This window comes from Dromaius novaehollandiae, chromosome 2, assembly GCF_036370855.1.
Source record: "Dromaius novaehollandiae isolate bDroNov1 chromosome 2, bDroNov1.hap1, whole genome shotgun sequence".
Lineage (NCBI taxonomy): Eukaryota > Metazoa > Chordata > Aves > Casuariiformes > Dromaiidae > Dromaius > Dromaius novaehollandiae.
The window spans coordinates 69356701-69382828 of NC_088099.1; the positions used below are offsets into that span (position 1 = coordinate 69356701).

The following is a 26128-nucleotide window of genomic DNA, read 5'->3' on the forward strand; positions in this document are numbered from 1 at the left end:
CTTGAACAGAATGAGTCAAAGGGATAAAAAGGCTATTGTGGTTTACTAGAAAGAAAAAGAAAAGCTGTACAGTATTGTTTTTGTTTGTTTGTTTTTTTTTTTTTGAAAGCAATAACCTTAACTGACAAACCAGATTTTACTGTGTGGCTGCAAAGAATCTCACTCTTTTCCATTATACTACTACCTAAACCAACAAATATTCTATCTCCACTACCTCAGCTTTAGATCAATACATTTTGTTTTCACTTATTACTTTTTGTTTATCCTATTGTAATATAAACGAGAGTCAAGCTCTGCTAGCTCTATGGTATGGTGAAATAGAATTGTTTTACTCTCTTCCGAGGAGTACGGAAATGTAGTTCAGATTCACTATATCCCAACTATCAGCTCTTGTCCACACAAGCCTTTGAAACAGAAAGGCTTTTACTCCTTTGTAGCTAATGATGTTAGCATACTGAAAAAGCAGAGATGCAGGAGGAGAAGCTAGGTTCACTTAGGAAAAGGAAACATGTAAATAATAAATGCATTGAACTCACTTGCAACAACCTGCAAAAGAAGCCAATGTAATCATCTTACAGACTACAACAACTGCTCCTGTACTTGCGAGTATTTCAAAACATTTAAACACTAGCATCGTTCTTTTTGGAAAAGATAAATGTTTCTACCCTGTGTGGGTCCTTAGCTCTGTAACTTTTAAAAATAATTTCTAAACAAAGGATGCTCACAAAATTCCTTAAGATAGAGTCTCAGGACTTTAAAAATCCTTGATTTTACACACCAGCAAGTGTACCACGCTTTTATTGAACAGTACACATTTTACAGTGATGTTTAGGTCAGTTTAACATTGTTAATTACAATTTTATTCTATCTTAAGGCAAAAAAAAAAAAAAAAAAAGCAGAATATTGCCAGTTACTAAAATGTAGAAGCTGTCATTCTCCATGGTCATTTGCTTGATAATAAAATTCACAGATGTGCTCACAGTATTAATATAAAAAAAATCTTGTCTTTACAGCTCCTATTTTCAGTCAATGAGAAAAATTAGAGGTCTGTTATTTCAATAGACTGAAATATAAACTATTCATGTATATTCTTTCATCAGTGTATGCACATAATTCCAATTAATTTTATTGGCAGTAACACATGACTACTGAAGGGAGAATAAACTCCATAAAGTGTAATTGGTTGCTCAGTTTTGTTAGCATCTTTCAACTCCAGTATTTTAAAGGGACTTCGCAACACTCAAATTTTCTCCCTCTGTGCATTGGCAAACTCACAGCTTGCCAGAGTAATGCTGATTGTTAGCTGAAATGGAAAGAGAGAAATTAGCCTTTTACAGGAATGTATTCTCAGCAAAATTCTGTTTGACGTATTTTTGTGTAAGTCAAGAACTAGCTCAGTGGGCTCTGTAGTGGGGAGCGGAGTGTGCCCCTGGATGGGGCAGGACAGTAAGATTTCTCTTGATTCTCCAACAAGCAATACAGCTTCTAGAAATAATGGCACTTGCTCCTGCCCTCTTTTAAATCACTGGCAGTCTAACCATTGACTTCAGTGGAAACAAGACTGAGTCGAGATATAAGAAGTTATTTTTCTCCGTGGATGCTTATTTAAAATTACACTAGTTTTCTCTAAGTGAGTCCTGCTATAGCAAGGGTTCATTGTAATCTTCACATCAAAAAGAATAAGAGATGCCTGTTAATAACCACACAGCCCAAGCAAATCAGATTTGACAAAATACAGAAATGCAGTTTCTCAAAATTAAGGATCCACTCCCTCCACTAAAGTAAAAAACAGACCCTGAGAAAACAAGTACAAGCACTTCCCCTCCCTTTCTGGTCTCTTACCCCTCCTCTCAGAAATCAGGGGAATATCTGGAGCTTCCAGATTGCCATGCAAAGCAACTAATACTGCTGGCATGGCAGAGAACATACCCAAGCCTCCAAGCATTTCTGGCCTTTCCTAAAGCCTCAGTCTGACTGCCCTTGCTGATCACAGGGATGGCAGAATCACACAGCTAGATCAGTCAGACAGTGGGTCTGCCCATATGAGGGTCAGACAGGCTAGGGAGATGCCCTCCAAACAGCGACTAAAGGAAGAACCTGAATCAGTTTCTCAACATGGAGAGGATTCAGCAAAAGCTACTAAAGTAGTCACTGTCAAACTAAATCATACTGACAAGTCTACTTAGTACACATTGAAATAAAATGGCTATAAACAAACTTTTCACTAATGAAAAGGGGGAATTTCTCCAGGGGAAAACCTGGAAGGGGAGAGAGAACAGACCCATTAGTTTTAAAAGTGGTATAGATAAAGTCTTCCTCATAATCTAACAATATTAACAGCAAGATGTTCTTTAAGAATGCTGCATAATGCAGCGATGTGGAATTTGCCCCACTTAGCTTTAGGCACTTACCAGAGGCATCTAATCCAGAAGCATGGTTGCCTTAGGTGCTCTCTGTTGCAGAGAGACATCTCCAGACAACAAAGTGTGATTTAGATGCAGATCATTGCCACAGTCTGCTCTCACACTGCCAAAAGCACAGCTGATAGCAGATAAACCAGTAGAGAAAGTAGAGTAGTTACAGTTCCTCACAGGGGAGCAGAAAGAAGGCAGCTACCCAGACCATCGGTGTTACCTGACCACCTGGGAGCAACTGGGATTTCACATTAAGCAGAGCAAGAGGTGCAGTAAAGGTATAGCTAAAAGCTTTTGCCAATTTTTTTCACCACTGCCACTCTCTTCATCCACTCCTGAACACCAGAAATGTCCATATCACCATGCCCAGACCCAGGCCCAGGCCTAGGTCCACACTGGTTAAGGCCAAATGTGGTTCTACCTGGGTCAGAGAAACAGGGCTGAAAAAGATGAGATGGCAGAGAAATGAGAGTTAGCCAGAGAGTGTTTTCTGCCTACCAAAGCCTTCATAACCTTTGCCTCTTCATTAATGCAATGAAATGTGCAATAAAGGCCAAGACAATGAAATCTATTCATGGTTATAACTGCAGTGAAATCATGTGCTGAAGAGAACAGAGAAACCCTACAAGGGGATTGTACAGGCAGGGGGAGGAGAGGAGGAGCTGAAGTTAACAAAACTCTCACCTGAGAAAGATGCATGCTAATATAGCTGAGGAAAGATGCATGCTAATAAAGCTGAGGAAAGGTTCAGATGGGAGGCATCCAGTGGGAGAGAGAAACCTGCAAAGCAATAATGCTGGAAGAGCCCTGGAGGTGACCAGAGTCAGCAGGCTAAGTGCTACAGATCTGAAATACGATTAGCCAGCGACACAGGCCAGTGAAGGCTTCGAGCTGCAGGCAGAGCGCTTCTGGCTCTCCAAAGGGCTACTGCTCCTTGCTGTACTGCACTCTGCTCTAGCTACACACGCAGCATTCAGCTGCAGACGCTAAATTAGCAACAAGATATTGACAGGCTGAAGAGAGCTGTGACAAAAGCAAGAATGATTAACATGAGACTTCCAAGGAACGAGTCAACTAGTTGAATTAAATTGGTCTGCCATAGAATGATTTAAGTTGGAGATATAACAACGGCTCATATATCTGAAGGGATAAAAGAAAGAATAAAAATTTAATACAAACAAATAAATCATGAGTTTAGACTGCAGGTGAAAGGAAAAAACTCAGAATAAATATTAGGACAGCTTCCTATTGATTTATTTGCTGAGTCTTACCTGTCGGTTCACATATGCTTCCATCACTGTGCTATCTTATGAGCAGTATCCTCCAGAATACTCTCTCCAAGCAAATGAGAGCTATTAACACTCTCTCAAGCATTAAAAAATAACACAGGTTGCAAGTACACTATAAAAGTGAAAAACAGCAGTGCTGTTATAAAAAGAGGGCCCAGATCACCTTATTGGCTAGAATGATTGGTATCTAGGCTCATTATACAAAGAATAAAATGACTCTCCCCTCTTACATACTGGCAGTACCAAGACAAGCTGTAAATGCCAACCATGTTCCTGTTAGAGCACACGGGAGATCTAATCAATCACTTCTGGATGGAAAAGTGATCTACAGACTTGATCAATCAGAAAAGTGAGCTACAGACTTGATCAATCACTTTTAGGTGGAAATGGTTCTCACTTTCACATGAGGGAAGTTAACTGACTGTGAAATCTCCAACAATGACATGAAGTAAAATGTAGGATTTAAAGGTGAATTTCACCCTGGCACCGACTACGGCAAGGGACTGAACTGCCACTAAATCTCAGTGAAAAATGGGTGCTTTGACTGTTGTTTATGTCTGTGAAAACTTCTTCCTGACTCTCTCAAGTATGTCAGTGCAGACATTATTGCCAGGCAAACGTACCAATGGATATGCACTTACCCGAACAATGTGATACTAGCCAGGAAAAAAAATGAAGAAAATAAGCAGAAGAGCAGAATGAAACAATCAAAAGGCCCACCAGAGGTGAAGTTCTGAAAATGTGAAGGATAAATGGAGAAGGTTTAGACAAGACTTCACATTGTATCCACAAGCAAGAGGTACAAAGAGAAAGGAAGTGAGATGGAAAGGAATTTACTTTCTAGGAATAATGAGTTCTGAAGCACTTCATAACTGAAATGTTTTCAAAGAAGGCTGGCTATGAAACTGTACTACAAAAATCTGGGTTGAAATGCACTCCACATTGAATTGAAATGAATCAACAATAGCTTCTTAAAGAAAGAATATACAGAGAAGAGTGGGAAATGGCAGAATTTGTGACAATGAGCCAATACAGAATCCGTAAAAAGAGATTAGATTGTGTTTGGGATCTGAAACAAACACAAACCTGCAAGAGGCTAGAAGAAGTACCTGCATGTATGTTTGACAGACCTACTCCAATTCACCAGGCAAAAGAAATCAACTGGTCAGACTTAATTTTATGGAGAATGAACAGTGCTTGGACAGCTGGAGGGGACAACAGATTTAACGTACAGAAAGAAGACTGTAGTTACAGATCCACCAGGAACACATCCATAATGGAGTTCTAACAAGGGATGAAAAATCCGACTGTAAGTTCCCATGTTGTGCTCTAGCTGCTGAAATCATAGGCATATAAATTATTAATGGTTAAGACATACAGGCTGAGTAAATGTTAGACCCCAGGGATATGATAAATACCATTCAGCCACATGTGAACTAGGCATTAATAATGACTTTTGTGGAATACAAACCTGCTCCACTGTTCAGTGCTAACAGCACTGCTAGAAAAATAAACAATATGTACCCTCAAGTATCAAGGGGTTTTCTGTAATGCTTTCCATAGAGACTTTTTTTCCCCAGGAGAGAATAAAGAGAGTTTTGATGAATCCAGAAAAAAACAAATACCATGAAATATTTGCACGCATATTGTACATAATACTGCAAGTATTTAATGAGCTAGATAATGTCTGGTCCTTATTTCAGTGATACTAATTCCTGTTGAAGACTCTTCACCATAGTCCCACAACTTCTGGAAGGAGGAGATCTGTAAAATAGGAAGGTCTCTGACCAGGACATATGACAGCTATTCCTTCACCTTCACAGCAATAATACTCCATTCTGACTGGTGGACTTCCTCTGTGATGTCAGGAGTAGAATAGTCAGCAGATTTCCACATCTATCAATTCATCATCCCTTCCTTGAGCATCCACTTTTTGACTACACACGGGGAGTCACTGTCTTCTCTCCACCTGCCTCTACAACACACTAGGGAACTACTCAGTGCTAGTACAGCCTGGGCTTCCTTACATGAAGTAGCAGAATTCGTCCGTTATGTTAGCAGGGATACACAACATCCAGTATTTTGGTAGGTGCATGCATCTCTGCGTTTATAAAGTTGACGCCAGTAATGAAGGAGGAGAAAAAGATATTATTTACTAACCTTCTGCCTGAATTACCATAATATTTTGCTTCAGATCAATTGAAGGATTTACAAGACACAACCTTGGCTCCTGCTTCTGAGTTATGCAAACTCCATTCTGATTTACAACCATCCAGTTACGGTCATATAGCAAACCTTGGTTTCCTACTGGCCATTCTGCAACCTAGAAAAGCATCAGGAGGAAACAAAAATGTTTAGAGAATGTTAGTTGCATTAATAGGTTCATGCTAAAAAGAAAAGAGAAGGAAAAGAATGGTAATGTAATACTTTGAAATCAGGAAAACTTGTGCAAGGCAATGTCAGCTTTTATAATAGAAACCTTAATTGCAAATCAAAGATAAAGATCTGACTGCAAGAAGCTGACTAAACAAAATGGAGTTACTATAATTTGTTAAGTATTATCCTACACTTAGATATTACATTTAACAGAGCTACACAAATACAGTAAACAATCTAGGAAATACTCTGAAAATTGCTTTCAGTTTTATTCTCAGTCGTTTTTAGGGCCTCTCCCCCGAACAATTTAGTTTTAATTTACAAAGCATGGACACTCTGAGATGCATGTATGAGTTAAGCCAAACAAACAAAAAAAACCCAAGGAAAATGTGAAATTCAAAATTTTGAAAAAACATTACATTTTTTCCACAAAACTGGAACCACTTTACCAATGAATCAACTTGAGAAAACTTCCACCATTAAGCTTTCCAGTTTAACTAGGAACAAAATATTTTTTAGATCCTCTTACCACAAAAAGTTTTGCCTTCTTTGCTACCTGTTTTTCCATTACTTCTATAATGGTCTGTACATCCAATAGCCTATACAACCATATTGTCACTGCTATCATGTACCTTTTTCTGGTGAAAAGAACATCTGTTACTGATGCTACACAGATGGTAATCTTGAAATCCAAAAAGACAGCAATTTTAGTAATGCCTTTGGATGATATTAATAACTGCTTTCCCCTTCAGAATGATAAAATATTAATACCATTCTTTTAAGAGAAAGCTGGGCACTTAAACATATTGCTTCAACTCACGTACACTTTCTAGTTCAATCTGGAGAAAAGTTAACTACAACTGAACTTTGATCAATCCTTGTAGAAGTTTATTAAGAAGCTTAATGCAGCTTACACGACTTATTTAAGAAAAGACTTATAGAAAAAAATACTGAGAAAAAAAATATATCAAGCACAGCCTGAACACTCTGAAGAAATGCATGGCATGAAGCACTGTAATGATCCTAACTGGGAGACTATTGTACATCGAGGAGTTAGTGACCGGAGCAGGCCCAGGCCTGCGCTGAGCTGCACGTATCCCTTGGCCACAGGACAAACTTAGACAGTTAATCGTAATGGTGGAGCCCATTGGCAGCTCCCCCTTGGCGCTGGCCATTATGCCACTCATATGTCCTCGTCTTTGTCTGAAAGTGAAGCAGCATGTTCTCATGTGAACATCCTTGCTTGACAGTACAAATGATGAACAGACTTGTTTTCCTCTAAGAAATACCTGTAAGAGCTCTAACACCAAAATGCTGGTGAGCCTCACCACGGACAATATCTGTGCAGCATGCCATGACCCGACCAAGAGGTCTGTCCCATGCTGTATCATCTCTGGGTTCCCAGCATCAGAAGGGATGTAAGATTTAATAGCTAATTTTCTATTCTACTTTTATCTTTGAATATTCTAATTAAACCTCATATTATACCTAGAGTCAAGCAGACATTCTTTCTTACTGAGATTTGGAAAGAACCAGCAGCTACCTGGTGCACAACAAGCACAGGTTAGATTAATGTAAAAATCACATTTCTGTTTAGCATGTGCTCTATCCTAAACCCATAGAACCTGCAAAATCCCAATCTCATAAACTTTTCCAGAATTTGTAAGAGCCCTCAGCAGCAACTTGAGACTGATTGCCTAACTAAAGGAAGCTGAGGGTAGGCACTCAAAACATTCTGAAACTAAAATTTTAAAGCATTGAAGTTGGACATAAAAATATAGTTACAGCCTAAACCACTAGTCTCTTCTACATATTTTGGCCACAGTGCTATCAACTGTATGGAATACACAAAATATATGGGAAAATTTTAAAGGAATGTATTTTGTCAAGCTACTTGATTTATAATATTTTTTGGCAGTTTTTGATGCAAGCATAAATAAAAACTGTCAGTCAAAAGTGGAATCTTCAGGTCTGACAGTATCATCTGCAACTATCTTGTCCGAACAGCTCAAACTGTCAGCACCTAAAAGATGTGAACCTTTGCCCTGTCTTTGCCCTGGAGAAGAATCATAGCCCAAAGACAGTGCAGTGCCAGTTGCAGCACAGACTTTTGTCCTTGCCAGAAACTGTCCTTTGGGTAGGCCAGTATTTTTTGGTTATCCTGTATAATTAGATTAGAAAATGCATTTGAACAGCTGGTGATCATCCGAGAGCTACAAGAGTTTCCTGTTGTCAAATCTCCCTTCCAAAACAGAAGATCACGAATCAGTAATACATCCTTTCATGGATCTACCAGAAGATCTCTACAGCATTTGCAAGACATGAAGTGCAGAATAAGCTAAAAGAGCAGAAAAACACCAGAAAAGATCTCTGAAGACAATGTTTCTTAGCTCTCAGTTATAACATTCAGTTCTTACGGTTCCACTTTAGGACAGCAATCTTATTCAGGAAAACGTTTAAGTGTGCGCTTACCCTTTGTTGAAGGCAATTGGTTTTATCAACAAAACAAAACAATCTCTAATCAGAGCTTTGGATAGTTGTTGCACTGTGATAAGTATTATGGGAAAACCCAGCTGACTAGGTAATAGACATTTGGAAATAAACAACCCCTTCCATTCAAAATATCCTTATAGGTCCAAAATAAAGGCAACTCCATGCTTCACTCTGAGATGCAGCACAGAACTATAGGTCCTCAGCCCATTTTTTCCCTTCCTCTGGGTATCTGCCTTTATAACAAGAACAAAACATAAATGTGCCCAGCAGTGAGTGCTATTCCTTTCATGGATGTTCCTGGTACACTGTCAAGTACCCTACTTCCTCTCCACATCTGAGTTTATGATATCTCTTATTTTGTTAGGACATCAATGAATAAAATTGCAACAACAAAATGACTGTGTACTCTGCCCTGGACAGAGAGTCATAAACTATCGTGCAACAGGCTGAGCTGTTTTGATGCTAATATGATACTTGAAGATGAGCATGGAACATACAAATTTCTGTTCTCCTTAGTACTTAGGCTTGTGGCCTGGCAGGACCCTCTCCCATCCTTATTTCTAAGAGGCTGAAGAGCTTGTTGAATGATTGCAAACTACAGAACTAAACCACTTCAAATGAATTCTGCCTGTTCTGCTGGAAGTCACCACCTTTCATCTGAGACATGAGAAGAGTGGTTCAATTCAGCTGCCCTGGATTACACCTGTGGTGTCTGCCCAAGGCTGGCAGATATGGCACAGGCTGACCCACATCTTAGTGGACCAGCAGCAGGAGGAAAGGCAGGGCACACCAGGGCATCTCAAATGGCACTAGATACCTACATTCAGGCAACTGATTAATTGAAGCAACCCAACTAGTGAAGCCTACTGCAAATTAAAGTAAAACAGGTTAGCTTACATCACCGTCAGTAACACCAACAACACAGCTTCTAACTTGATTCCCTGCAGTTGTCTGACCATCTCTTACTACTGAGACAAAGTAAAAGTGAGAGAATAGAAAGAAAGCAGAGACACCATGATTTTATCAACAGATGCTAGCACACACCTTCAATTCCTAGCATGGCAGGCACGCTAATTACACAAGGTAAGGTCTTTTCTTCACGTCATGAGCAAGGACCATTGCACAGCACAACCAGTTCATGGTATTGTCCCACCTTCTTTAATTCATTTCTTTTTTCTTGTAATGTAAAAAAAAATTCATTGCAAAAATGTCTTTTTTGTTATTTCAGAATTTTCTTTAAAACATTTTTGGATACATTTTTCCATAGTTTACAGTAATATCACCATGAGGGCTAATATAGTTTTGGAAGAAAATCATTGCACAGGCTTTAAATTACTCAGGTTTAAAAATGTTAGTGGCCTTATATATCATTTCTCCACTGATTACTAAAGATTTGCATTGTATTTTAAAGTGAAAGCTAATTTGTCTTGTGTGTCGAGATGCAATTTTTATACTTTGAAAACTACTGCAAGAATAATAAAGTTATCAATGTTTAAAGTCCTAACCTTTTTCACTGGGCTCACTGCATTATGTAATTATGCAAAATTCATGGACATGAGAGATGTTCATGTTTAAAAATGAATGTTTAAAACAAGATTTTATGTTGCAAAAGAAGAAAAAAGTGGTCAGGGATAAAGGTTACTCCTCTTTGCTGCTCCTCTCCCTTAATTTAAGTGAAGGGAAATCAAAGGAGAGTATCTAAGAAAGTTCAGTTAGAATATTTAGGCCTCTACTTCCTGCACAGTGTGTAACAAATTCATGGAGCACCACTGATCAGGAGATAGTCCCATTGCCAGGAACATTTTATAAAACATACACGCTGTAGAAGCTAACCAACCTGCAGTAAGCTGAAGATCTTCATGCAAAGCTTCATCCACCCAGCTGCCAAAGCACTCTGCACTCTCATTTTCTCTGGAGGTCAAGCACCTCCCACACTAAAGCACTTAGAAAAGTAGAGAAATCAGAGGCATTTAGACGAGGAGGAGATTATGTGATTCTAAAGAGATCAAACAGCTGTGAGTTTGTGTTCACATCCTCATCAAGTTTATCTTTCTGCTGCTAATCAAGTTATCTATCCTGTGACCCGTAAGTCAGTGGGCAGACTTTACTGGCAGAAGGGCTGGGTCCTACACACATAATTAGACGGAATTTTCCACTGCATACACTCTTTCAGACAAACACGAGTGGTCACGTACTTCCCAGTGAAGTCTACTTACTATACACTCTAAAAGCCTGACCTACCATATCAGCTGCAGGTCTGCTCTTGAATTTACCAATCTATGAGATTCTGATCTCAAGTATCCAAGCATAAGCAGAATGGATTTACTGCAGCCTATATCTAAAACACTTTTCATCTTTTCACATCAACGAGCATAGAGCTATCTTACAACTGATAAAAATGGAGATCAAATTTTTAATTGGGAAATTATTTTTCTAACCTTCCCACAACTACAAGGTGTTTTAAAGGTATTTTAGATATAAAATGTGAAACTGAATTTCAGTCTTTGCCTTCTAACTGAAGACCAAGAAAACTACAAGCTATGTGATTACTGCTATGAGTTATCAGTTTATGAAAGTAAGGGAATAATATCATCACGTTAACCCGAAGTCTGTATGACACAGACCATTACAAGACTAGCAAAGCAGTGATTTCCTAGAGGATTAAGTCTTTTCATGATAAAGTCTAGAGAGGATGGGATAATCATTATTTTAAAAGGCAAAATGATTTTCAGGATTTGAGACCATTTAGTTGTGGAAAGGTTTCTCTAGTATGCTTTACTTCAAACTTCAGGGAGGGTGGCATTGGATATATTCCCCTTTCAAGACGACACAGGCTAAAGTTGCAGTAATGACATACAGAGTGTTGTGGACGGTGATTCATTCTGGAGTTAGTGATGTAGGTTCTGGCAGTGATGCCTTCAATTCTACTCTTAATCATCAGGAAGAGACCAAGCAACAGCATGATTTAGAATGAGATTAACTGACTTCTAAGAGACTAGGACTGCCAAAAATATCTTTTCTGATTTCTTCTGATTTGAAAAATAAAGAGATACAGTACCTTATAAATTTCATCCTGTACTGGAAACAAATGTGGAAAACTAATTTTAATGCTCATTATAAATGGTGAGCTAGGAGTTGTCATTTTTACATCTACAGGCAGAAAATGAGATTGACAGATCTTCCAAAGGCTGCTTATAAATATATGGCAAACAATGAAATCCCAGTCTTTTATTTCTTATCTTTTCCTTTCTTCCATCACTGTCAGTAATGTCACACTTTTTGAGCCATTGAAGCACAAGAGTCTGAAAGTCATCTTGACCTCCTGCTTACTTCTTGACTTCATCTCCTAGCCCACTCTCCTACACTGCACTCCTTATGCATGAAAATCCCTTCTTCATCATGTCTATTATACCAGCTCCTACTGTTCCTTCATACACAGTCATGTATTATCTATGAACTAAGTGGAAATGCATGAAAAATGCTGTTTGAGAAGAACAGGAGGAAAACAGAATGCTATTTATAATGAAATTCCAGTACCGCCTATACCATATACGAAAGCTAGTATATATTTAATTGCATATTGCTCTTTGGCAGCAGAGACTCTCACAGTGCTTAGCTTATTGAGTTCTGCTGCTGCTTCATTATCAAAAAATACCAAAACAGAATACACTAGATTTCAAAAATGAGTCTAAACATGCAAAATTAAGTCTCATAATACGGTTGTGATTTTAACATTCATATTTTTAAAGTACTCATATCACCTAATGTTAGCTGTCTAATTCAAGTTGCTTAAGAGCCCTCCTAAACTCAGTGGAAAGAGACAGGAATAGCCAGGAACAATTCATCTTACCTATTGTAGATGCTTATTTTATGGTAAGATGAATTAGCAGGTATCCAACGCTCACTGCTTACAGACTAATATCTCACTTTAGAGGGATATGTTTAGGTAAGTTGAGCCCTGCTTTCAAGATCATTAACACATGCTTGGCACAACAAGTATGCATGAGAAATGGGGATTTTCCCCCTCTTATACAATCACAGTTCTGTCTATCAGGGAGTACCAGGTCTGTGCGAATTTATTACCTAGAGTAGTTTCCTCTCCTAGAGCTTGAAGAAAAGAAATCTGGCTCAGCTTATGGGAAAACAAAAGCTGTGTCTTTCACGCTGAGGTACTTCTTACCTGCTTCTGGGTACCATCACTTCAAAGACTTCCTAGCACTGAAGGTTGTGGTATATATCTCAGAACACCAGTCTGCATGTTAAAAACAGAATTTAACCCCAAAGGGGCCTGAATACTGCTGCAATAGATTTCAGCAGCTTCTGTAGTGGTCTTCTGTAACACAGCTAAAAATCTGAAACACTTAAATGAAGGTTAAAACATTCTCACATGAAATGTGGGACTACTTTGCTTTTCTAAACAATTTAACAAGGGGTGGAAGTTGTTTGTTCAGATGTCATTTGATGCTGAAGATTGTGCTTCTGAATTAAAGACCTCATGAGCAAAACCAAGTTTAAATATACAGACAGTTTGCTGGTCATTCAGTATTCTTTGCTTTAATTCCTGAGCCTCTTTTTGCATTAAGAAGAAAAAAATTATGAGCAAATCAATTGAGAAGCCATATTTTAAATGCAGGTGATTTGTCACTGGATTTGACCCCAATTTTCACTCAGATGTAAGACAGTGACCTACACCAGCAAGTTTTCATAGGGAAAGTTACACCGTTATTGACATTCATTAAATCACTTCCCAGTATGATACTAGGCAGAGTCACAGTCTAGGTCAATGTGTGAACCATACACCTATTTCATCATGCATTATGTGGAAAAAAAAAAAAACCCTCACAGCTAAGGTGACGATATTATTAACTGGGCAGAAAAGCAATTAAAATCTTCAAAGAGTGAACTTTCAAATAGTGCAGCAACACTTAAATGTCATATTTCTGTTGCAAATGTATTTTTAATGATAACATTTCTTTGTAATGTAAATCAGCCTCCTCTCAATTATAACATGTTAATCAAGTTATTTCTCAATTGCTGCCTACCCATCAATGCCTACAAGTCCATCACATGTCATTTTGTAAAAGCATACTAATTACTTGATTATATTTTAGTCAAGTTTTGCAAATCCAACTTTTTTTTTTTCAAGATTGCATATTATGTGCAGATTTTTCTGTTGGGGGGAGGAGAGAGATAATGTAACACATTTACACCCTGTAACTTTGAAAATCCTAATTGAAAATCCTTCAAAGTCCCTTAGCATGCAGGAACTTACGCTAGAAATTTGAGAAAAGGAGCATGTCTCATCAGGAAAAATGGGTACCCCCATACTGCTTCCTAGTATCTCCTGCACGTGCTATTCCTGGTTGCCAGGTCTGACAAGGGCAAGGAAAAAACGGAGGTTGCGATGAATATTTTAAAATAATTTAAAGTGTATACCTCAAATGCAGAGCATGATTTGATTGGATACAGGTAAATGTTGGTGACAGTAATGGGTTTGCCACCTCTTCTACATGTTGGTACTGCAGTCTCAGAAACAGCTGCCCTTATGCTTTCCGACGCAGTGGCTGGTGGCTGCCAATCGATAGTCTTCATTGCTGCAGATGAATTCTCCCAGAGGTCTCTGTCTAAGATGTGCACTCTTGGAGCCAATGTATTTGCATTGTCACAGGAAGGACAGTCATCCCGAACTGGAGATCTGACAGACTCTGTTGTCAGCTTTGTAACAGAGGATTGGAAGGGAACCTCAGTGTCTGATTTGGAGAATCTGGTGGCTATGATGAATTTCAAAAAAGTCTGTGCATCTTCAAAAGTAGACATGTAGCCAAATGATATTCTCACAGAACCAGTGGGACGTCCATCAACCAGGTCTATATCATCTCCACATATATGACCAGCCTAATTTGAAACAGAAAGAAAAACAGGGAGCTACTAGGACAGACTTTGCTCTATTTCCCCCTTATTTTACATAGTTATCACTAGTCTGTTAATTTTAGCCTGAAGAACTGCTTTAAAAAATATACAGTAAACCCCTGAATATAAAAACATAATGGCAAAAAAATTCCCAACTGCCTTACTCAAGCTGGGAAGAAGATTGTTTTGAGATGCTTATCCTACTCTACGCTAAGGCAAAAGAGTGCACAAAAACTTATGTGGAAATTCAGAAAAAGTCTGTAGGCCCCAGCACAGCCCAGCAGCAGGGTCAGTCTCAGGTACATCCAGTCTCTGTTCTGCACAGTTCGCTGAGATTTAAACGGGGATATTATGTTTAGACATGAGAGCAAACCACTAGACTGCTGATTTTTGGAGGGCAGGTTTCTTGATCTTCCCTGTTGGAACTGTTCCATCATATGTAATCAGTGGATTATTCCTGGCTTTTGTTACATAGTCCAGTGGATAGCTATGCAGCTAAGAACTTGCCTGGGATATGAGCAAAACAGAGACTTGAATCTAGAACTCCAACATCCAAAGTGACTTCCCCAGTCACTGGGATATGCAGTAAATCAGTCTCACTGATCCAGTCAATACGGTCCTTTCAGGATGGACAGATCTAGCTTTCTCCCTAATCTTTCCATCTTTGAAAAACACAGGTTTCAACTCAAGAAAAAGCTTTGGCTGAAAAATCTCTCAAATACCTCAATTTTGTGACAGGCTTTTTTTTCCCATGTCCAAAAGAAGTGACCTCCGTATAGATACCTCTCTATTCAACATGTGCCTTTCACATAGCACTCTCTAGAAAGTTCTCAGAGCACAAGTCTCGTCTTCACTAAGGGGGTCAGTGAATGCTGGTACTCACCCACGAGATAAGCCAGTGACCCTCTTTGATCATCCACCTAACATTAGCTCACCAATGTAAGTCAGCACCCTTATTCGTGTAAAGTACAGCAACTGTTTTTTTCTTAGAATTTCATTTATTTATGCATTTGTGCTACATAAAACCAGAAGTGTGAATAGATTATTTACATGAGGGCTTTTTAAAGCAAGAAATGTCACAGTTCAGTGAACACAGCTTCCATTTATGCAAGAAGAAATAAAAAAAACCCAACAGTGTCAAAGCATGAAATACAGCATTAAATATTCTGACGTAGTGTGATGCAGCTTTTACCCCTGACAACAGAGCAGAATCAACATTTACCAAATTATGTTGCATCTCTTAATATACATGTAACTTTTCTGCCAGGTATTGACTGACTGACTGAGAAGAGAGGTTCCTGCTGTTCAAGTAAGTAAATGAGTTCCTGTCCAACATCCCAAGGAAACTAACTTTCCACAGACCCTTGAGGACAGAAAGTCCTCACTCACAAGCAGTTTCAAACTGCTTACAAAACATGGAAATCTTCATCAAGGAAGGAAGAATGCAGTCAGTAACCTGGGAAGATGCAAAAACAAAGTATATGTGCAAATAATGGGAAAATGGCTGCATTCCCTATGCAGTAATGTTGTCAATAACTCGGTTAGATCCTTCTCAAACAACCAGTGAGAATGTCCCAAAATGACAACTGCTTGCCTGCACTACCTCATCACCCCCTCTGGCAGATAAAGTGTCTCTTTATAGGTTTGGGGTTGGGGTTTGGCCTGTCCCATTTTAAATGCTTAGCTTTATTACCTATAAAAGCCCACTCAGTCCTTCGCAAAATCCTCTTCATATGAGAAGATCCATGAGAGTGGTGTAGCTGTTCATTTGGACTTTTTCTCCTTAACAGAAGGCAAGAGATTTTTTCTTTTCTCTGAGTACCCTGGAGAAGCTGCTTCCCCTCAAAAATTCAAGTTCACTCATCTGTTTTTAAATGGATTATGGAAGAGTAGGCTATGGACACAGAGTTTTCCATGGCAAATGAAACAACCATTTTGCCAAGGGAGGTAATAAAGAGCTCTCTCCCTTTAAGGACTTGAGCTATCAGTCTTGCATACAAATGCATTTGCAAATTTATCTAAACGTCTCTACGAAATTGTAAGGGAGCTGTAATATCAATACAGTCATTATCATTTTGCATCTTTTGAAGAATACTGTTAATACAGTTTTGGATTGTTCTGTATTCATTGGTTGTAATTCCAAACTCTGACAAATATACAGATATGAGGCCTCCTCCCCTTCGTTGTAATACATCCTGCTACACATGACAATTCATGGAGAATATTAGTCATCAAGATGCAGTTAGGAAATAGTCTTTATGTTCATGTTCTAACAATCTAACAAACCAGTAATCTAGGTAGACATGTCATCTATGTGTATAATTTCCTAAATTTTCTCTGCTGTCAGAGATTCACAGCTTGTTCTTATGGATTGTTTCTTGTCCAATTTGTGTATGCCTTTTAGACTATAACGCCCAACAGGAATACATCTATACTACTTGAACATTATTGAGTACAATGAAGGATACTTCAGGAACAACATGAGTTGAACTGTCCAGGAACTTCTGTTCTGCAGGAAGTCTTCCTTTCATTTAATTCCAAATCAGAACAAGAAGCTATGATTTCATATTTTCCGATGAAATAAAAATAAACAACACATATTACTTTTGGACCATCAAATGATTTTGTTTCAACACCTCATTTCAATGAATTCCAGTTCATTTATTTCTTTAACATGGCAACTGAGTTGAAAGATCAGAGAAAACAAATCAAACTTGCCTTTATTCTATAAGTTGCAGAGACTCAAAAGCACAGCCCATGATATACCTACTTTATCTTTTAACTAGTTAGGTTTTTTGGGCGCCAGATTTTCTTCTCTCCTTCAACCCTTCCATTCATCAGCAAATTCAGAGTCTCCTGGGTCACTGAGTCTAGGTCTTCTCCATGGGAAACATACCATGTTATCTTATTCAAAAACTCACCTGCAGGTTTCTTCGGATGTCCTCATTGCTTATACCTAAATGCATCTGGCAGGCCCCCGTGTTACAGAAGCAACCTGTGCGGACATGTATGTTGTAGAGACTGGCCATCTTGTCCACCTTCCCAATTTGGCAGAAGATAAAGACAAAGGAGAAGAATGAAAGAGACGCATTTTAAAATTGTGGTAAACAACACAGAATGTCTTAAAGGTACAAATCAATCTGAGGTAAATTACCTCTCTAAATTATTAACAGATTGGTTGAAGCTGTTAGCATTCCAATAATCAGTGAGGATTTTTCAGCTTTGTTATTTCAGCTAAAAGAAAACAATGACGGAAGCAGAAATAATTACTTTGGCACAAAAGAGAGTGCACTCTGCCATACGTGCGCACGCATACACACGCACACACACACACATCACTTCAGGCCCTGATCCTGTTAATGCCAGTGTATGTGCTTAATTTTAAACCCATGAACAGGTTCATTCACATCAGTGGTGGTGATTACAGACCTGCAGTTGTGTCATTCAGTGTCTGGACAGAACAATGAATGAAACTGCCTCTATGGAGGGAGAAGAGAGGACTGGGGTATCTCTTTGGTTAGCCTGCTCACGAAGGATCTGAAACTCTAAGTCCTCACTATAGAAACGAATAATAACAGTGGGTTTGGGCACACAAGTGCTTGAAGAATCAGCCCCCTGGTAAGCAACAACACCTGACAGGGTAGGCACTAAGCTGGAATACCTCTCTGAATGTTCTGCACACAGCCACCAACCCACGCTTTCCTGGTGCTGTGCTTTTCTGGTTATATCATTTATCTTCCACGAAATAATGCAAGGGCATAAATACAATAATGGATGACTAAATAATGAACAAATTACGTCAGGATATGAAAAATATGTGCAAGGAGAGCAGAAGCACACATCTTCATGTGCCTCAGAAGGAGAAACACGTACGTATGCAGTGGGAGGCTGGCACTGCAGAGATGAGATGTGGACTGGCAGGGTTTCATAGCACAGCGAAGAAACCACGGAAGCACACTGAAGGGATCTGAAAATTCTTTATGCTGATTTCAAAAAGTAACAAGAGCAACTGAGCAGGTTAACTGAGCAGGTACAGTTTTTGCATTATTTCTTTGACAATACATAACTGAGTCCCAGTCAGAACTGGGAAGAAGGATAGTCAAATGATCAGAAAGGTAGCATGAAGCTTGGCACATCCTCTCTCTGCCACAGACTTCCAGAACAACCTCACACAAGTTTCTGTGCTTTAGCTCCTCTGCTGCAAAATGGAGAAATTGGAGCTCTAAGGACCAACATTACAGATTGACAGGACTCAGGCACTCCAGTAACACTGGCCTCATAGGAGCTCAGGTTCAGCTTGACACAGAATGACAGCTGATGGTGAATCACGTGACACATGTTTGATAGAAATCTCAGCTTAAAGGTGAAGGAATGGAAGTGTTGATCATTTTAAACCAATCACTTTCCTAACTATGTTAGGAAACTATGTAAGCATGTTTCACGTGTTAAACGTTTCAATGTAAACATACAATTTAGTTTTTCTAGCTGGCTTAATCTCTATTGTCTTTTTGGACTTTCTGGATAATCTCAGCTGTATAATTCAGTCTACCTTCCGTCTCCTCACCTGCGAGCTTGACTGTGGGAGCTGCCAAGCCCCTTTACTTTCACTGTCTCAGCAAATTGAAAAACCAAGCCCTTTGTCAGAACTTACTCCAGGCTGAAATAATTCAACCTCAGTAGTGTCTAACTCTGCTACAAGAAGTTCAAACAGCATTTAAATTTTTTTTCATGTGTGGGGCACAAGGCACTCCACACAAAAGTGTGTTACACATATAAAAAAGAATCCTGCATCATTACAGTGCACCGTTCTCACATTCATGCTTAAATACATGCTGCCGCATTAGTTCAGTTCAAAATGGTTCAGTTTTCAAATGGAAACACAACCAAAATAACTTCACGTATCCAGACTTGGAAAGCAGAGAAAAGAATCAGTCCCAAGATCCCTATACGTGTTTAATTCTTTGCAGAATACACAGTGTTCGAAGCATGTTTCTCAAATCTAAGTTATAGTAAAAGGCATCTGTTGAGAAAGGCTGTTGTGGTGTTATTAACTTTGTTTTGTCAGAAGACTTCAATCTGGGAACAGTGACATTTTCTTGACTTATTTATTTCTATGAAAAAAGTTGTCATCCTGACATAACGCGGTTTGTCATGGCGCTAGTGACTTGCGGGTGGATCTATCACTCTGTTAATGATGACAAGCAAGGCAAAAATCATGACAGTTATTCCACTGCTGAAATTGTTCAGTGTTTGGCTTCCTTTGCTCAGTATACAAAAAGCTTTAAAATATATAATCTTTTTTTAATATTATTTTTCAAAGAAATATTGCTGGGGCAACTTTGATTTTCAAAATAGTGTAAAGAAGTTTCCACAACCCAGTTTCAAGGAATTGTTAACAACCAGTTTTTTAATTGTTTTCCTTTTGTCAAATATATCATCATTACTGTTCTTTAATGAAGGCCCTGGACTTTCATTCTAGCCTTTCACTTCAGAAGTGAAACAAGTGACAAGACCCAACAGTCTTCTCCAATAATATTTTTAACTGAGTGGTATATATTAGCCTGTACAGTAGACAAAGATTATTGATAAATATGTCAGGGGTAAGTGTGTGGGTGTGCATAAATATATATACTCTATATACATACACACTTATATATACACACACTCTTGAAGACTATTGATACAGAAAAATGGATGAACATTAAAGGAATAGAGAGAATCACGGTTCAAGAGAACAAAGATAAGTTAGACATAAGCTTTAGTATAAACCGAGCTCTGTTACCACCAATGTGAAGCTTAAACACATACAGGTATTCTGCAGATCTTGGCACACTTTTCATTGTAAACAATGAAACCATGTAAATCAGTAATCAGTAAACACAGCATTGTCACCCTGTCTGTCCTCTGAATGCATATTTGACTTTCGCTTAGACATATGCTTCTAGGTCTTCTTGTTTAGTTTCAACCTGGAAATATGCCACTTTGGGAGTTAATTTAATCTCTCTCTGCAGTGTTACCACATAGCAAAACAAACTGAACATAAAACATCTGTTACAGTTATTTTGATGAAGAAAAGCTTACTTAAATAAAATACATCTTTAAAATTGCCATAAGGAGCAATAACGGGTACAGAACTCCAGGTTATGAAATACAGAACGCTGTTTGCAGCTCTGTGTGCAACGACGGCAGCTGACTTTTGGGAGACAGGAATAGATTCATCAATGAAGACATAGAAGCATGAATGGGATTAATGATAAGGACACAGTTTTGTGTACTCAGATCATGAGCTTTGGCATTTCCCAGGATCTGATATTTGGAACATTGTGACTTCGTGTTTCTGAGCTTGAAGATTAAAGTGTAAAATACATGTAGAAATCTTACAGCATTTTTACTGATTCAATCAGCGAGGACATGGTAGATAAGCCATCAGGACATCTTGGAGTCCCTTCTCTCCCTTCCAGTCCCTTGGCATGCATCCCTTTTTCTGAAGCTGTTCACTGTGGGCCAAGGCCCTGTAGACAGCTTCACACCCCAGCACTTCTTGTTCCTGATCTTGATTTTTGACAAGCAAAAGGTGCTTTTCATACTTAAGGCTAGGGTCTTTGTGTTCAATAAACATACATGAATAAAGATTACCTAAAGCCATTAATTTTTTTTTCCCCCAAAGAAAATTTCTGTTTTAACCACAGTTGCTTTCCTTGAGGAGCCTTCCTTTAGCGTCACCAGATTGCCCAGATGTTCATGTTTGGGATTTTTTTCATAGTGCGCTCTCTAGTATTTATTGTTATACTTTTTTTTTTTTAATACCAAAAATATTGAGGTGGAGGGTTTTTTGTTTTTAATGCGCTGCTCTACAATAGTTCCTCCTGCGTGGCTAGAATTTTAGTTCATACTTAAAGCTGGACAGCTCCAAAAAGTAATGAGATTCTCATGTGTTCTGATTCACTGGCCTCTGCCACACAGGTGCACTGGCAACCTTTCTGCCTTTGCTAAATGACTGACTTCTACTATCCACTCCCTTCCAGACCTCTGCGGCAGCCAGCTTCAAAGTCTAAGTTTCTCTCTGGCTTCTAGGTTCCACTGAAATAAGTCTGAGAAGGATGCTGTTACTGTAGGTGGATATATACTAAGTGATAGTAAAAATTTACAAATAGCACATAGTTTTGCATTATTTCTAATAAACCAAGTTTACTACTAATAAACTAAGTGAAAATTTCCCTAAGAAAGCCAGGTTCTTTAGGAATCCCCACTGAAGTCATCCCCACATGATCTAATTCTGTAGCTCTTATTCAAGCAAGTACTTCTTATATGTGTAGGTTATTTTGCTGAACATCACAAGAATTATTCACATGAGTAAAGGCTTCCCTTTTTATAATAGATCATGAAGTGTGCTGAAAAAACAAAATCACATTAGTCAGTACCGACAGGTGCTGTCCACAAGAAATTGGGATTTGGACCTTTGATTCTACTTTCTATAATGCCCAAATTCCAGAGCAATTTGTCTGTCTGATGATTGGTTCAATACAAGAATTTCACTGCACACCACTGATGGCTGGTTACAAGCCAGGCTCCATGACACTGTTCTCCACATCAGCTGCTAAATTAATTCACTGATTCATGGCATGCAGTTGGAGAAAAAGTAAGCTAGCTCTTTTTGTCATTCAACATTCAATTGTGAAATGTTGTTGCTGACGCAAATGCTTACCGAACCTTATTTAATACAGTTAATAAGAAGGTCAGAAGAAAAAAAAATCTGCAGTTTTTTCCAAATCATTTAGAGGAGGAAAAATGCATATTAGCTGTGTTACTGTATCATTAAACTGGTTTAACTGCATGGCTTCCTGCAAAAGAGGCATTTTTTCTTCCCATCCCAAAGAAAGAACTTCTACCTGAGCAGGTTCCCGCAGCATTGATGCAGCTGACCCTCTACTGCCTATTTTGTCTCCAGTTGTTTACAATGGTTCAATTTAATTGCAGAGTGGATGTAAATATATTTTTCAGTATACATCTGTTCATCACTCACTCTGACCAAAAATCCTTTGGTAGAAGCAATGAAACATTAGATAGAGATACTGAAATAGCCAAACTGGGTGGCCTGATAGTGGAACTGTTAACTTCTCAGGCACTTTGTACTTGATGTGATAATTTTCTCTGCTGGTTTCAAAGACAGTCAAATAGCAGTAAGATTGCATGGGAGAGAAGCAGGCAGGAAAACTCTGCATAAATCAGGATACAGGGATTGTCATTCTGCAAGAATTCTCGCTTGCAAGATGCCATGTAGATAACAAACTGTAAGGCCTCCATGTTCAAAGCAGTAAAAAGAATTTTATACTTCTCAGACTCAGAACCTAATAGATACTTTGGGAACAAGGTGGTTATAAGGAAGAAATGAAACACAGTCTTGATTCTAAATGCATGACCTCACATTTTTTCAACTACCTTTTCCTTCCTATACTACATGCATTGAATTCAGGCATGGACTTACTTGGAATGTATGTAAACTTCCTGAATCCAAAATCCAGCTATTGGAAACTGAACAGGCTGATGAGCAGGCTAAACACCTTGGCTTGTTCTGATTTGGCACCTCCATGGTCACAGGTCCCTTCCACCAGTGGTATTTTCTCTTAGCTCTTTTTTTTTTTTTTTTAACAACATTCAATGCCAATGAAAACCTGGGTTGATAAACTGCATCAAGCAGAGGATGGATTCCAGGAAGAAAAGCAAAGTAACCCAAGCCCGTTGCAGGTTCCTAGCTGTGACTAAAACACAGCTTTCCCTTGTGAGCAGTAGTAAAAGGTCTGTATCTCTACATCCCATTGTGCACCCCTAGCTATTTTGTGGGTTAAAGGCTTTGGGTCAGATTATGACTGGCCAGATAACTGTAGGCCAGAGGTAAACAACACAGAAGATCAAGCTATGACTAATATCAAGAAGGCATACAGCATGTAAAATGAGTCTGCTGCATAAAGAACGTAGCAGACTACTACAAGTGGAAACAATGGGTAGGAAAAAAATGTGCGATGCATGATACTGGAACTCTAGAAACAGATTTAATTTGTGGCTCAGCCAAAACCTTTTCCACCTTTTCCTCTTCCTCTTAAGTCACTTACATCCTCCTTTTACCTGCATTTATCCTCTGAAAATAGGGATAATAGATCTTCCTTATCCCACAGGGATATTGTTGGATTAAAATCCCAAGATGGGCTTTGAAGTTTTGAAATACTACTTTAAGTATGGCCATACAGATTCCTATATATGATTTCTCTGTGCGGCAGGAAGATGCAAGCAAGGTAATAGAGAAGGTGGAGCCAAGGTCTCCTCATCTTCAAAGGATTTGGATGGTGGACTGAAATTGGACACTGCAGGCATTCAAAGACACCTGATATGCTTTTACCGCGACCCAGAAAAAGGAAATCCAGCAGAGCCTGTCAAAAGTGCAGTCCTCTTGCCGCTACCATGGGGTTTCTTTTCACATTTCTCCCCTGTGTAATGGAGTCTGTGGTTTAGAGTGACAGTCTGGCCCTGTATCTAAAGAGAAAATATTTAGCCTCTCTCATTCATCTTGGATTCTTTCATCTGAACAACTATGAGCATCTTTTATCTCCTTTTGCAATTTCCTTAGCAACACATAAGGACACTCCAGAGAAGCAGGATAAGGCAACATCAGTCTAGGCTTTCATGGAGCTTTCTAACCTTGACCAGCTCCGATGAGCAGTTTAACAGTAGACAATTGCAAGCGTGCCTTCTCACATGCATCCTGGTCCTCCAACAATGAGATATTACAAAGAGCAACTCAACCTGAACTCTGCCACTACTTCCTCTGCAAGAAGAGAGCTTCATTATCTATTAACTAGGTTTGCAGTCATCACACTGAATCTCTCAAACACAGCCTCTCCTTACCAACAATCAGCAGCTCCCTACCTAGATTAATTAAATTGCCTCCTGCATTGACAGCCCTTTGTTGTAAGGGCTGCCTTTGAATGCTCAATACCATGTAACCAATATCACATAACGAAACATACGCAAAAATCCATGTTGCAGTGTTATTTCTTGCCAGTCTGAAGTAACAAGGCGCCATTTTACTGGCAAGTCAGTCTGGTTTGCTGCATCACAGCTATCTCCCCACAGAACAGAAGATGACACAAGTCACTGCTCTTGCTAAGGATGCTTATAAGACATCCACAGTACAATTGGAAACTAATTAGAACCAAGGAAATTAGCGGAAGCTCAACAAGAATCTTCACAACAATCTTTTTCTCCTTGTAATTCTGTTTGCTTTCCATCCCACTGGTCCATCTACTGTCTCTGGCTTCCTGAAATCAATGGCTAAATCCACAGTTAAAATCAATAGTGAGCAATCACCCCAGTAATATTTAGGTGGCTATTGGGAAGATGGCCAACAATCCCATTAGGCATGTTATGAACGTTTTGCTTTCCCTGAGTCATCATAATCAATATAATGAGTGGATATGCTTCCAAAAGCATTAGTGTAACTAACTCAGTCTTTTGACCATCTCTGCACACACATTCTTTGCTGGTGTTAGAAAGTGCTGGCTTTCTGTTTTTTCTGGTCCAGATGCAAAAACGCTGCACAACTTTTCCAGCTGCAAAACTGAATGAGCATAAAAGTAAAAAGCTAGAAGCAAACAGCTGGAAAGCAATATAAAAGGACTGAAGTTTGAATAACAAAAACATCACAGATCTTCTGCTTAATAGCTTTCTAGGAAGATTATTTCACATAACTAATGTTGAAAGTACCCTTCCTCATTGCTTAGCATCGATCTACTTTCTCCTGTAGGGACATGGCTTTCTTGGCAAGCACAGATAGCTACTACCAGAATCCTATCAGTAGTCTGATCAAATTGACCTGGTAACACCTTCCCATTTGTGCGAAATGCTGTAACTGCTTTTTTCATTGCTTTAATAAGCATGTTCTCATTGCTTTAATTGTAGAGCTATGTAACAGATATACAGTGCACTAGAGTTGGTCTACCACTGAAACACAGGGTACCATCTAAGACACAAACAGCAATCTTTCAAGAAATCTACCCATTCAAGATTATTACGTGGCCCCTTTTATCATATAACGATAAAGTGACACAAATATCAACCTATCTAGTTGTGTGTATATATAAATAAATCTCTCACTTTACTTCTGAGGCTCTGCCAATATTTAAATATTGCTTCTCCACTGCACTGAGACTAGAAAGTGCTAGCGACATTATTTTATAGGTGGGGGAGACAGGCACTGACTCCCATAAGGTGACACAGAAAGTCTGCAGCAGGGGATTTCACCAGACCATTGCCAGGTCCCTGGCTACTGCTCTAGGTCCAGTTAAGCAACTTATTCAAACTTCACTTTCACAGAAAAAAGAAAGCTCATAAAAGAGAACACTGTGAAACTAAAGCCAAGAAAGTGTATTCAGAACCTGAAGGTGCTTCCAGGACTGACCACAGCCACTTTATTTACCTTGAGCAACTACTTTCTTGTGCATTTCCCATCCTGCCTCACACCACTTTGTCCAGTATTACTTCTGTTTGCAGACCTATCTAAATGCAAGAAAGCTGAATAACCTCTCTTTCTCTTCCCCCAGTTACATCTGTCATATACAAAACCATGCCTAACTGCTTGTCTGACTCCTTCCT

General features: G+C 38.9%; 1 protein-coding gene across 7 annotated transcripts in view; it reads right to left on the reverse strand.

Moving 5' to 3' along the window:
- Positions 1 to 26128, reverse strand: part of MOCOS (molybdenum cofactor sulfurase) — a 373228-nt gene that overhangs the window by 23541 nt on the left and 323559 nt on the right. For all 7 annotated transcript variants that reach the window (XM_026099873.2, XM_026099875.2, XM_026099874.2 and 4 more), the window contains 3 exons: positions 17404 to 17520; positions 14009 to 14467; positions 5864 to 6026 (listed from right to left, as the gene is read on the reverse strand). In XM_026099873.2, the coding sequence (XP_025955658.1) occupies positions 5864 to 6026; positions 14009 to 14467; positions 17404 to 17520 (739 nt within the window). The remainder of the gene's footprint in view (positions 1 to 5863; positions 6027 to 14008; positions 14468 to 17403; positions 17521 to 26128) is intronic.